General features: G+C 34.3%; 1 protein-coding gene across 5 annotated transcripts in view; it reads left to right on the top strand.

The window, feature by feature from the left end:
* Positions 1–11230, top strand: part of Fgfr1op2 (FGFR1 oncogene partner 2) — a 29005-nt gene extending 17775 nt beyond the window's left edge. For 4 of the 5 annotated variants that reach the window (XM_077109291.1, XM_077109289.1, XM_077109290.1 and 1 more), the window contains exons 4-7: positions 651–793; positions 3250–3363; positions 6839–6952; positions 8623–11230. In XM_077109291.1, coding sequence (XP_076965406.1) covers positions 651–793; positions 3250–3363; positions 6839–6952; positions 8623–8760 — 509 coding nt within the window. In that variant the 3' untranslated portion in view covers positions 8761–11230. The remainder of the gene's footprint in view (positions 1–650; positions 794–3249; positions 3364–6838; positions 6953–8622) is intronic. The other variant, XM_077109293.1, reaches the window with a different exon arrangement.
* Positions 11231–15040: the final 3810 nt, after the last annotated feature.

Consider the following 15040-nt stretch of genomic DNA (forward strand, 5'->3'; position numbering starts at 1 on the left):
TTGCCATTTCAGACCAGTTTCTTAACACATCATCCATTTTAATGCCTCCTTACGTTGAATCTCCAATCTTTAATTTTTCAACCCAAGAAAATCAAAGTCTTCCCCGTGTCACGCTTCTGGGAAACTTTCACAAATTTCTCCTCAGAGATTTCTCTTAAATGTGTTTGAGTAGCTCTGCACTTACCACAAATTTGTTTTCTCTACTATACCCTAAACTGTATGGTTTTGGGGTATTCTTAATATAGCAAGAGCATTGTCTGATGTTTATTTGCTATTTAGTAAATGTTTTCTGACACTTAAAAACTGAGTTTTAAAGCTGGGTACAGTTGTGCATGCCTGTAATGCCAGTGACTTGGGAGGCTGAGGAAGGAGAATTGCAAGTTTGAGGCCAGTGTTGGCAACTTAGCAAGAACCTGTCTCAAAATTAGAAATAAAAAGAGTTATGGACATACCTCAATAGTAAAGTGCACCTGGTTTCAACCCCCACCACTAAATAAATTATTTGTCTTTTATTGTTACATGGGTAGAATTTTATATATCATGTTTTCTTTTTAATACCCTATTTATTTTGGTATTTTGGTAAATGTAATATTGAAGAGAATATTTTGCTTACCCTAAATTTGAATAAAATATACTGTTATTCTTGATAGAATTACGTACATCCCTGGAAGAACATCAGTCTGCATTGGAACTTATAATGAGCAAGTATCGAGAACAAATGTTTAGATTGCTCATGGCTAGCAAAAAAGATGATCCAGGTATAATAATGAAGTTAAAGGAGCAGCATTCCAAGGTAATCCATTCCATAAAGGTAACTTGAACAGGAAAAGAGGGACAGTTGGTTGTGTTCCAATTAAAAAAGGGATATCTAGTAATGCCGTGTTAACATGTCATTGACGACTTCATGTTTTTAACTGACATTTTCTGCCTTCTCTTTTCTCACTTCTTGTTTGTTATATGCCATATTCTGTTTGATTTTTTTTTTTCTAACTCGTACTGTATGCTAGTAACTTTTAAACAAGTATGTATTTATATTACACACACTGTTTTGGAAATAAAGGTAAGTTTGTTCAATTCAAAATTAGTTTTGTAAGTTATCTACTTTTAAGAAATATTTCTCCCAGTAAATTTATATAATGACATATTTTGTGAGAACAAAAATTGAAATGTTTTGAAATTTTAAAAAATTTTTGAAAGCAACTAAATGTAAATTTGTTTTTCTGAAGATCATTTTCTGAATGAGGCTAATTTATCTACTCTATGAATGATCCTGATTATAATGAAAAACTATGGGGCTGCGGAGAAGAAAAGATTGTACCAGTCTATTTAAATTTTGCTCTCAGGATTGCATACCAGTTGACATCATTTTTAGAGGCAAAACTGAAGTGGTTAGAAACTAGTGTTTTTTTCCTATTGTTCTTGTGGGATTCCTGTGTCTATTTCCTTTGGTATGTTCCTGTATTTACTGGCAACTGTTATGAAGATAAGTAGACTAATCTCTTCACCATTTACGTTGTATTTTAAACTTAATTTTAGCTGCTGGTATAAAATAGAAATATTAAAGGTTGTGATAACCTGGCCATTATCTGTAGTGCATAATGGTGAGATACTTGTTTTTAGTTATTAAGAAATAGTGGTTGTTATAAGACATTTTTGATCTTTCTCAATTAGGAAAACACAGTTTAGATTCTTTAAAATATTTCTTCCATCTGGTGCTTATGTTTTTAAATTATTATTAATTCTTCTGGAATTAAATGCCTAGTAAATAACTCTTTGAGAAAACTTAATAGGTTCTTCTTGTGTCAACTAGTAAATTAATAAATTAACAACTTTGGGCTTGATATTATCTAATATTCATCTCCTAGCCAAATGGAAATCCTTGGCTATTTAGGGAAAATCTTTTGAATATGAAATCTATAGTTGGGCTGGGGATGTAGCTTCATAGAGCACTTGCCCAGCTGTACAAGGCCTTGAGTTAGATCCCTAGCATTAGAAAAAAAAAAAAAAATCCATTGTTAATGAGACCATTACAAATCATTTAAATTTAACAGTATAACTAAGAGTCTTTTTTTTAAGTTATGAAGAGAAATTGAGTTAAAATTATTCATAAGATGAATGTAATCTTGATATATTCTAAAAGGACCTTCTCTTTTATAACTTGAAAAATAAATTTTAAAGATCTAAAGGGAAGACAATACTATGTCAAAAAAAATGCTTAGGATCCAATATTGCAGCTTGTTAGTCCCATCTGGTAGCAATTATGACAGAGCAAATGTTTTCTAAAACACATTAGGGGATAGAGATGTAGCTCAGTGGTATTGTGTGTGCTTAGCAAGCATGAAATCCTGGGTTTAATCCCCAGCACAAAATATAAATAAAACACATTAGTTTTAATCATAAGTAAGGTTAAACATTTTCTAGATTGCTCTAAACCATCCATTTTCATTATGTGGATTGAATTTAAGTGCTGATCCTTGCCTTCCATAAAATGATTATAAAGTTACTCGTTATTAATTCTAACTAATACATATTAATGTTTGTGATTTTGATTTTTCCCAAAAAGGAGACAACTTGACTCAGTTAAATAAACATTTATTAACACTTGCACGGGGTTAGTTGTTAAGCGTAATAACAATGTGAATGAACGAATAAGTTAAATTACTATTTGAGCTTGTAATGGGAAATATAGACACAAACCTAATTAATATAGGGCAGGGTCTGATAGAAATAGGAATTGTTACCAGAATACTAAAAAGCAATATTAGTTCCTGTGAGGAATATCTGGAAAGATGCTCAGTAAAGAGAAAATGTATCCAAATTCAACCTTGAATTAGTTATGAAGGTGGGGAGGGTTTCCATAAGCGGAAGTGGTTAAACAGAAATACCATAAAGGCACAAAACAATGGGATTCTAGGACATATTTGAGTATTAGTGCCCTGATAACACCTAAACACAAAAATAATTTTATGACAGGGGTAACATAAAGTTACACATAGCAACATTTTAGAGTAGAAGACCCTTTTGAAATACTACAGAAGTTTGTGAGTGCACACTTAAAAATCTGTAGAAAGTTTGAGAATGTATTTTCATCCAAATAATTTTTTTTATATTATTTTTAACATACCTTTTTGGAAATCTTAAAAAAACAAACATTTTGAGCAGTTGGCTAACACGCATGAACTAACACTCATTCAGTTTTTAAAGTACGGATAATGTCCGTATTAACATTATAATGACTCTGTACTACAGATTGACATGGTACATCGTAACAACTCCGAAGGATTCTTCCTTGATGCATCTCGACACGTCCTTGAAGCACCTCAACATGGACTGGAGAGGAGGCACTTGGAAGCAAATCAGAATGTACACTAAATAAAACAGTCAATTTTGGGGTGTGGATGGAAAGGGGGTCCATATAAAAAGTTCTTTTACTTTGAATTTCCCTCCCAGAATAGATCAGCAAATAAATGAAATCAACTAAAAATAAAATGCTGTGCTTTTGGTAGTTATGCTGTTTAGTGGAGAGACTTTAAAAATTTGTCATTAATTCTCTATATATTGTATCATACACAGTCACTAATTCTCTTGTGTATTGTATCATACACAGACTACAGATTTTAAATGATATTTAGTCCAGTTTTGCATTTATTTTCTCTTATTAGCTTTGTTGCTGCAGTTTTTGTTACAACAAAACAGTTACATCAAGGACATTTTCTTGTCCTGGACATTAAGGATATTTTCTTGACATTAATTTTAACCTGATTTCTTAAAGTCTTGGTCCATCAAAAAGGAAATGTTTTAATTTAGATTTTTGATAGTTTGTAGTCCTTTACAGTTCACAAATAAGACAAAAATGCCTTTTGTTTATATAATTTAGTAGTGCTCTTTCTATGTGTCTTCCCTTTTTAAAAAACCTGTAGCCATTCTTTTATCTTCTTAGTAAAGTAAAAATAATTGCCTAGACAAAGTTAAAAATGAAAAGCATTAGGTACACTCCTATAATCCCAGCAACTCTAGAGGTTGAAGCAGAAGGATCACAAGTTCAAGATCAGCTTCAGCAATTTAGCAGGATCCTCAGTAACTTAGTGAGACCCTGTCTCAAAAAATATAAAGGACTGGGGATATAGCTCAGTGGTAAGGCACCCCTGGTTTCAACCCTCAGTGCCTCCCCCCCCCTTGCAAAAAAAGTCATTTCAAAACAGTTTAATAATTATGTTGCTAACACTTTTGCCTTCAAGGCAGTTTTGAACCAGTCTTTGTCTTTTACACCTATTGAAAACTGATTCCTCACAAAAGATTTTATAGTTAACAAGTGAACCATTAATTGGGCCTGTAAAAATACTATCATTTAAAGTTTGGGGTTTTTTTGTTTGGTTGGTTGGTTTTGTTTGTTTGTTTTTGTGGTGATCTTGTTAGAACAGACTTTTTCCTGAAAAAGAAAGTAAATATTTTCTTCCAGTTTAAAAAGACTTGACAATGCTATTGTTTTTTTTTTTTTTATTCTGTGGTTTATTTTTTATTTATTTTTTTAATATTTATTTATTTACTTAGCTATTGGCGGACACAACATCTTTGTTTGTATGTGGTGCTGAGGATCGAACCCGGGCCGCACGCATGACAGGCGAGCGCGATACCACTTGAGCCACATCCCCAGCCCAACAATGCTATTGTTATTCAAAACTTATGTTCATTACTCATTTTGCTGCTGCAGTTATCTGTATTTACTTGCTTTTAAACATTATGTTCCCTTTACAAGTGGGAGGAAGTTTGTTTTTTATTTTTTGGTACCAGGGATTAAACTGAAGGGTACTGAACCACTGAGCCACATCCCAGCCCTATTTTTTGTATTTTATTTAGAGACAAGTTCTCACTGAGTTGCTTGTTAGCACCTTGCTTTTGCTGAGGCTGATTCTGAACTCAAGATCCTCCTGCCTCAGCTTCCTGAGCTGCTGGGATTACAGGCATGTGCCAACCATGCCCAGCTTTTAATGATTTTTTTAACTGTTACAGAGTATGGCAAGTATGTGTCTTGATCCTTTTTGTTACTGTAATCTAACCCAAAATTGCCCAGTAGAACTTTCTGAAATGATGGAAATGTTCTTTATACTAATGTGGAAGCAAATCAGAAATGTATGCTAAATACATGTGTGGCTGTTGAGCACTTGGAAATGTCAGTGCAGGAATTAATAATTATCTGTATTTAATTTTAATAGCACTGTGCTGGACAGTGCAGATTAGTCTTTTATTGTGCCTTCTTAAGTACTCAACATTATATAGATGTCATCATTGGAATAATACAAGGAGAGGTAGGAGGGGGTATAGATCAATGGTAGAACATGTCTTAGCATGTGCAAGGCCCCAACACCAAAAAAAAAAAAAAAAAGGAATGCATTTTTATTAGATAAGATTACTAAACGAGGTGGGGAATGTAGCTAAGTGATAGAGCACTTGCCTACCATGGAGTAAGGCCGTGGGTTCAATCAGCCCTGCAAAATATATATGTATATTTTATACACACAAATATGTATACATATATAAACTGTATATTTTTTAATGTGGTTTGCTAAAGATAGATCCATTCTTTTTTTCCCTATCATTTCATCCAGTTTGTTTTGTGGGGTTTTTTTTTGAGGTCTTGTTCAAATCCTGTTTACAATCAAAATATATACAACTATTTGAGACTTGATGTTTATTTGGAAAGTTATTCATTTTATATTTTTTTTTTTAAAGAAAGAGTGAGAGAGAGAGAAAGAGGGAGAGAGAGAGAGAATTTTTTTAATATTTATTTTTTAGTATTTGGCGGACACAACATCTTTGTATGTGGTGCTGAGGATTAGCTTGGCCTTTGATATATAATAACCTCCATTGCCAATGAATAATGGTTGATAGAAACTGATTATGATAGTGATTTTTCTCACATTTCTATTGATTTTGAATTGTATTTGTTTCACTCGACTCTGAGCTCCCACCTCAGGGAATAGTCTTAGCAGGCTTGATATTCCTGGTGCCTGGTACAGAACCTGGCACATCAGAGATTTGCAAAAAAATAAGGAATTCTCGAGTGGGACCTCATTTATGCACCTAACAAATGCGGATGTCTGTATTATGCTGAAATTATATTTTCTTTTTTTTTTTTTAAAGAGAGAGAGAATTTTAATATTTATTTTTTAGTTTTCGGCGGACACATCATCTTTGTATGTGGTGCTGAGGATTGAACCCGGGCTGCACACATGCCAGGCGAGCGTGCTACCGCTTGAGCCACATCCCCAGATGAAATTATATTTTCAATGGTTGGCAAAGGCCATTTAATATTTTAATACTTAGAAACAGAAGTCTATTAAGTTCTCAATATTATATAGAAAACACTAAATAGGCAAATATAAACAGGATACAGTTCTTGCTTTCAAAGAGGATCAATTTATAGGCATTAATAATATTGAAAAGATTTGTGAATCATGAATACTTCAAGATCAGTGTGTCAACAATTTTTTCTTCACAATTACTTTGACCCCTTGTATATATAGGTGTGAAAAAGAAAAAGTTGCTGATTCCTGTGGTTAGAGGAATATGAAATGAGTAAATTTCTTGGTACTGGGTTTAATTATATCTTGTTGCTTATCCTTAATTCTAGTCCTAATAGAAATCTGATTTCAAAAACACATTCATTGTTAATCATCTTTGTTGTGATCTAAGTACTACATTTATATTAAATGGCAATACAAAAATATTACATTCATATTAAATGACAGTGCAGATTTTATTAAAAGGATCCAAAACTAAAAATAATTAGAAAAATAAAGTATTTCACTGATTACCAACTCATATGCCTTTTTTTCAGGAGTTACAAGCACATGTTGACCAGATTACTGAAATGGCAGCAGTGATGAGGAAAGCCATTGAAATCGACGAGCAACAGGGTTGCAAGGAGCAGGAACGAATATTTCAACTTGAAGTAAGTTTTAAATTGCAAGTGTAGGTGAAAACTGTCCATAAAAAGACATGCCAGAGGGGCTGAGGTTGTGGCTCAGTGGTAGAATGCTTGCCTAGCACATGTAAGGCACTGGGTTTGATTCTCCACACCACATAAAAAAGAAAAAAATAAAAGGCATTGTGTTCATCTATAACTAAAAATATTTTTTAAAAAAAGACAATCGAGAAAACATATCCCATTTAAAAATATACATATACTTTTCTGGAATATTTGGTAATGTTCTGTTCTTAATCTGGATGCTGCTTATATGAATATATGATTAAGACTATATAGTAATGCAAGAATCTAGGATCATTAGGAACTTATACCAGTAGTGGAGAAAGTTATATTCCTTTTCTTACTAAATAAAGGTACTTTATTTAATTTAGTAATTTTTATAAATTTGTTCATTCTATCAAGATAGTACAGGGAAAGGGTTCATTAATCCACATATATTTTTTGTGTACTCTTATTTTCCAAGGACTCTAAAAGTCTTTGTCTCGATCCATCTTTTATTTTGTATACAATTAAAATAATTGGAATAGACTTTGAAATCATTATCAGGAAAAAATTGACTTCTTACTCTTAAACATGTATTCTCCCGTTTGTGTAACAGGAACGGGCAGACTTTTCCAATAGTGAACCAGCAAATAAATTTTCTATACTTCTCAAACTAAACAGTTTGCACCTGTTCAACTTTGCCATGTAATGCAAAAGTAGCCACAATAATATATGATAAATTATAAAAGATTATTTTTAACTATCTGAAAATTTCTTAACAGTGATTCTAGAGTTGGGGGAGGCAAAATTTTTTTGTGTTTTGGTATTTGCACACAACACCTTTATTTTATTTACCTATTTTTATGTGGTGCTGAGGATCAAACCCAGGGCCTCAAATATGCTAGAGGAGTGCACTACTGCTGAGCCACAACCCCAACCCCCACCCTAAGGCAATGTTTTTTACAATGTCAAATATGGTTACTTAATTTCCTTTTGAGAGGGCTGGGGATGTGGCTCAAGCGGTAGCGCGCTCGCCTGGCATGCGTGCAGCCCGGGTTCGAACCTCAGCACCACATACAAACAAAGATGTTGTGTCTGAATATTAAAAAAATTCTCTCTCTCTCTCCCCCTCTCTCACTGTCTCTTTAAAAAAAAAAAAAAAAAAATTCCTTTTGAGAAATATCATCTACTCAACCCAACTGCTCTCAAATTTCTGTGTAAGGGAAACAAACCAGATGGCTTGTCCTACATTCCATACTATCATGGAAAGTAATAAAAGTACTAATGTACTGCGAGGGTGTAGTCAGAGGGTATTATTCACTACCTTTATGAGTTTATATGTAGATCCAGATGCTATTTTCTTCATCTTTATGACTATAAGGCAGTTTGAGTTTTTATCTCAGTTACATCTGTATATATAAGGCTTTGCAGTGGTGGGAGAGGGTGAACATAGTTCACTTTTTAAAAGAAAAATTGTTTGGGTTCAGCTTGTCAACTATATGTAACTACATTTATGTCAGTTACAGACCTTGCTTTTTGTTATACCTTCACATGTTTGGCTTTTCTTAATACATGTTCACGAACCTCTTTAAATGGTAATTATATCTTTTTTTTTTTTTTTTTTTTTTTTTTTTTGGCTTGCCTCCTTCTAGCAAGAAAACAAGGGCCTGAGAGAGATCCTTCAAATAACTCGAGAATCATTTTTGAACCTTAGGAAGGATGATGCATCAGAAAGCACATCTTTGTCAGCATTAGTAACCAACAGTGACCTGAGTCTGAGGAAGAGCTGAAAGGGTTCCAAGTCTGGGAACTTTGTATATGACTAAACTATCACAAAGACTGGCCTATAAATGAATGAATGAAGAGAAAACTCAAATTCAATCAACCCTTTTTTTTCCCCTCTATAGTTTGTACAGTGCACTGGCTAAGTGTTAGCCAAAAAAAAAAAAATGTATAGTTGGTCATAAACTTTATTCCAAAACATAATTGAAATAGAAACTGAGCCATTGTTAATTGGTGAACAAACGAAGGGTTTTCACAGTGATGGCTGAAAATATCAAGAGGTTTCAGCAGTGCTATTGGCTTTCTAAATGATATACTTAGATACACTTGACTTTTCCCAGTAATTGTTTGGGAATTCATAGAATTATCCTAATTTACGATATTTTGCCATGGTTTTGTGAATGGAAAATCCTTATACTCAATTTAATCCTTCCTGTTTGGTGTCAGAATTAACAAATAAGTTATGTACCATAAGACTTCAGCTTTAGTGATTGCCTGTCTCCTTTCCCATTAATTTAAAATTTTTTTGTCAAAGAAAATTCAGGTTTAAAGGTTGCAGTAATGTTTTACATGTACCACAAATAAAAGAGGAAATTTAATTATAGCTAATTTACCACATAAATGATATTTAGCTAACAATTGTCCATAACTTGCTAAAGAATATGAAATATTTCAGGAATGAAAGAGAAGGAACATTACTTTCTAAGAAAGAAGATCTTATAAATAAACATATTTAGTAGGTTAAACTACTCCTCTGAAAGAATAAGTTTTGGTTTTTAGTCAATAATAAAAACAATTTTTCTCTTTTCTGTTTGGTATTTAAGGACCTCATATATTTCATTTACTTAACAAAGTTGAAATGTTTCATGTAGTAAAATAGGTATGGTAATTTCAAAGTAAATTCAAAATTATGGTTTACACAACCCTTTTTTAAGTAATTAAGATACAGAAAAAGTAGACTCAAATATTAAAAAAAAATTATTTTTAAGCTCCATCTGCCTCATTCCCTTAAGGTTTTTTTGGTTTGGTTTGGTTTTAATAACTTTTCATTACTAAAGGGGGTTGGAAATCTATGGATTTACAAGTATTGGTTTTATTAAAACATGTCAAACAGTAAGTAGATTTCTTTTTTAAAGCAAAAAGATACAGAAACTTTGACACCAATTGAAACCTAAATTTTTCTTTATTTTGTAGTGATCATATCAAATAAAAGGATGAATATCAAAATATTATTAAATATACTCATTTGAATCACACATTAAAATTAACACAAATAGAAAATTCTGCTTATGAGTATATAATTTTTTAAATATCATGTCATGACAGTTTTTAAGTATAATTTCATATATTGGTAAAACTCAAAACTACTTTTCACTTTAGAAATTTTCTACATTAAGTTTGGGGAGAGAAGGGTAGATGGGGCTTACTGATTAGAAAAGGATTAATAATGGCCCAAAACATTAAATTTCTTTTTTCATTCAGAGGTCTTAACTGATACTTTATAAATGACAGTCTTTTATTTTTAAACTTTTCTATTTTTTTCAGAAAGTAGACCTTAATTCAGTGGCACATTCAAATAGTTTTTATCCCAAGTAAAAATTAAGTAAGCTACACAGTTGAGATTCTAAGGCAATTCATTAGGCAGCTGTAATTATAAACATTACTTGATAAATATTTTTGTAAACAGATGAGTTAATTTATTCTTGGTGTTCTTGCTTGAATATGATTTTAAGGTCTTGGGTGTTTGACTTTGTTTTTAATGACATTTTTCCATCCCCTCCCCCCCCTTTTTTTTTAAGAACCTTAAATTTTCGTCTGAGAGTATACTGCATAGGAGACTATTTTATCAATAAAGATGAGTGATTAAATATTGGTATGGTCTCCAATTTAATTTTAAAACAATGCTTACATTTCTTACATAGTTCATTTTTAAGGCCTTTTGTCTTTTTTATCACAAGACGATACTTAGCAACAATCTCTATTTATATTTCCTAGGGATTGGCCAGTGGCTTATTGCTGATCCTGCAAACCTTTTTATCATCAGTAGTGGGTTGAATAGTATCCCCCCAAAGGATAGGCCCAAATCCTAACCCACTATACCTAGCAATGTGACCATATTTGGAAATAGGGTTTTTGCAGATATTAAGGATCTCAGGATAATATCACTCCGCATTAGACATGGCCCTAAATCAATGATTGGTGTTCTTATAATGAGATTTGCAACACAGAGAGAAAGCCTTGTCAAGATGGAAGCAGAGATTTATGCAAGTCAAGAAACACCAAGGATCGTGAGTCACTGCCAGAACCAAGAGTGGGGCATAGAATGGATTCTCAGCTCCAAGAAGGGAACAACTCCTGCTTGATTTCAGACTCTGGCCTCCAGAATTGTGAGAAAACAAATTTCCATTGTTTTAAGCCACCCAGCCTGTGGATAATTTATTAATACATCATTTGTTTATCAAGTATAAGCTATATTTTTAAATTTTTGTATAGGAAATACAGTTCTAAAAAACCAATTATACAAACTCAGATAAAATGCTTTCTGTTCAAATTTATATTTGCTGGTATACTTTAATATCAAGGTAACTCCCACAATTTTAGATTAGTTCTAAACTGCTTCAGGGAAAATAATAGAAGATATAGTAAAAATAATAGAAGATCCATAACTTAATTTGGGGTGACTGCTACTACCTTTTCCAATTGACCAAAACAGGAAATGTTTTTTAATAAAATATTGATGGAGATAATTTCTAACTGGCATTTTAGGGGACATTTTCCTTTAACCTTGATCCCCTTTATTCCTTTCTTTTCTCTGAACTCAACATTAGCCACCATCAGTCCTTATACCTATTCAGTGTTAATATCTCTACTCACCTCCTTGGTGATGTCATTTGTATGCTGGATGATACACTACAGTTTAGACCGCTCATTAACTCTAAACTCATCCACCTGTGACTGCCAAAGAGACATTTCAAATTTAAGATGTCCAAAATGAACTCCCAGAACCTCTCCATACCATTCCCCATCCCAGTTAATCCCATTGCCAGCTGCCAAGTTCAAAAACTCCAGTGGCATCTTTGACTCTACTTTCTATCTTGCGTCTAACTCAGCAAATCCTGCTGGTTCTTTCTTCAAAATGTATCAGAAACCTACCATTCCTCACCCTCTGCATGTACTGTTATCCCTGGTCCAAGCCATATGGGAGTGAACAAATTGGATTCAACCTAAATAACCTCCAACAGGAAAAAGAACTGTCAATTTTCACAGTACTTATCATGGTTTATTATGTACTGAATTAGTCCATTGTGGTTGCATATAACCTCAGCATTTTGTTTGGTTCATATAGGCTACTTTAAAATGGAGGTGATCTATTATACTCCTGGTCTTAAATTTCAGCACTACTCTGTGATGAAGTGCTCAGTGCTGATCAAAAGTTATTTTCAAGATCACGCCTATAATAATCCCAGCTACTGGGAAGGCTGAAGCAGGATCCAAAGTTCAAGGCCAACCTGGGCCACTTAGCAAGATCCTGCCTGCCCTGCCTCCAAATAAAAAGTTTAAGGATTTTAAAGTGGCAGAGCACATACATAGTATGTGCAGAACTCTAGGTTCATTACTCAGGAAAAAAAAAAAAAAGTTATTTTTCCATAAGTGAATGAATTTCTCAAATGTTATCTTGTCTAGAATATGTTCATCTTAAGACCTATCTTGTTAGGTATGGTGGCACATGCATGTTATCCCAGCAATTTGGAAGTCTAAGGTGGGAGGATTTCAATTTCGAGGCCAGCCTCAGCAATTTTGAAGCCCTAAGTAACTTAGCAAGATCCCATCTCATAATTTTAAAAAGGGGAGGGGATATATCTCAGTGGTAAAGCACCCCTAGGTTCAGTTGCCAGTGCCAAAAAAAAAAACAAAAAAAAAAAACCTATCTCAATGGACATAATAAGGTTTTTGCAACACTTAGGACCCACATAAAACACAAGACAGCAAAAATGCTATCTGAGTAAGAACTCAGAAGTGAGTTGGTTTGGAAGGAAAATTGAATAGCTCTATTCATAGAACAAAACTACACTGAAAAACATCAGGCATTAATAAGCAAAATAAGAGGAGTTGTGTTTTTGTTGTTTTCTTTTTTTTGTAAGTCTTCAACCATAGGCCTGAAACTGTCCCACCAGAACACTAGGCCCAGACCTGACAATACACTTATTTTACTTGTTTTAAGGAATTTTGATACACGGCTGGTCTCCCCCAAAAGACAACTGGTTTGGGGGGGGGATGGTTTTTTTAGGTATTGGGGGTGGAACCCAGGGATACTCTACCACTGAGCTATAGCCCAAGTTTTTTTTATATTTTATCTGATAGGGTCTTGCTAAGTTGCCTAGGCAGGCCTCAAACTTGTGATCCTCCTGCCTCAGCTCCCTGAGTTGCTGGGATTATATGCATGCTTATGCCAGCTGTGGAGGGGAGGAGAGGAAGAGAAAATAGATGAAAGGAGGAAGCTGAGGACTGCCTGATTGAATTGCTGAAAACAATTCATAGAGAATTGGGGAGCAAAGGCACATTTAATAATAATTTCACTTGCTTCTTCTAGCTCTTCATTTTGATTTCTGTTCCTCTGCTCAAAGGCCCCAGACACAAACATCCATGAGCTTCTCAACAACCCGCTGTGAGTTTGAGCAGGTCAGAATACATGCACACAACAAGCTGGGCAATGGAATCTGTCAGCAGAAACCAGGAACTTCATGTGAGAAAGTAAGCCTTTCACCCCTTAATATCCCCATAATTGGCCACTCTGTAATCTTGCAAGGGAATGTATTCACCCTAGGAGTGACAGATCCATTATAGTTGTGTTGAATAGGAAAAATTACTTTGAAGACATGCTGACCCATCTCCTGGAGAACAACTGCCAAATTCTACGGTTTGGAGAGGAATTACAGCAGCAAGATAAATATAAAGGCAAGGTATTCACTGCAGTTTTGTGTTGCAGTTAAAATTTAACCAAGACTGATAGCACCCTTCTCAGAATACTGAGTGCTGAACCCACCAACCACCAGAATGAAGGATATAAGGACAGGCTCACTTGAGGGCTCTCCATAATGAGAAGGGAGGCCTAGAGGTTTTGCTTCCCCTCTACTACAAGGGACACACTTTGCCCCACTTTGGCTTAGACTCTCCTACTCACCCTTCAAATCTCAGCTTAAACCACTTCCTCAAGAAAATATTCCCTGTTAGGCCTTTTTCTACCCCATCAGAAATTTTCATTGCATATTGATTGTACCTCTTTGTATACCTATTTGATATCTGCCTGTCTCACTACACTACACCCTGAGAGCAAAGAGCAAGCCATACTATCCGCCATCAGCTTCCTAGTCCCCAAGACAATGTTTGGCACATAAACTGCCAAATATGTATTTAAAAAAAGTAACCAAGTCAAAGACCACTATTTTTTTTTTTTTTTTTTTTTTTTGCCTCTGATTTTGACATCACTTGAACTAGATCTGCCAGTCTCCCCAGTGTTTACATGGTACTCCCTGGATAAATCAAAAGTTTTATTAACTTGGATCTCCTCTTTATTGTCAATTTCATAGAGTGGTCCTTGCAAATACAATGCCAAATTGTCAAGAAACATTTCCACCAATTATTGAAATAAAATGATTTGCAAAGTATATTACATTCCCAGGAATGCCATAACAATATCACAGGCTGGATGGCTTAAACAACAAAATTTTCTCAGTTCTGGAGGCTAGAAGTATGTGAACAAAGTACCAGAAGGACTAGTTTCTCCCAAGACCTCTGCTGTGTTTGCAGATGACAATTCTTGCTGCTTATTCAAAATAGGCTTTCCTCTGACACGCACCCCTGGTGTTTCTCTGTATATCCTATTTATTAGTCAGATTGGACTGATGACCTCAATTTGATCTGATCACCTCTTTAAAAGCATTATCTCCAAATACAATCACATTCTGAGATACTGGAAGCTACAGCTTCAAAATATAAATTTGCTGGGTTCACAGTTTAGTCCATAACATAAAAGGAAAACACAAGTAAGCTGCTATTCCATTAAGGGCTAAGGCACAATGCAGGACCAAGCTCCAGGGCAAGGCCCTGTTCTCAAAAAATTAGAGCCAGGAACTACGCGCTTTAATAAAGGTTACTAAAAGGTATCATAGACATCATCGTCCTCAAACTGGGGATGGTAGCACTAACCTGTAATCCCAGCAGCTTGGGAGGGTGAGGCAGGAGGATTGTGAATTCAAAGCTAACCTCAGCAACTTAGCGAGGCACTAA

The sequence above is a fragment of the Callospermophilus lateralis genome, chromosome 4, assembly GCF_048772815.1.
Source record: "Callospermophilus lateralis isolate mCalLat2 chromosome 4, mCalLat2.hap1, whole genome shotgun sequence".
Lineage (NCBI taxonomy): Eukaryota > Metazoa > Chordata > Mammalia > Rodentia > Sciuridae > Callospermophilus > Callospermophilus lateralis.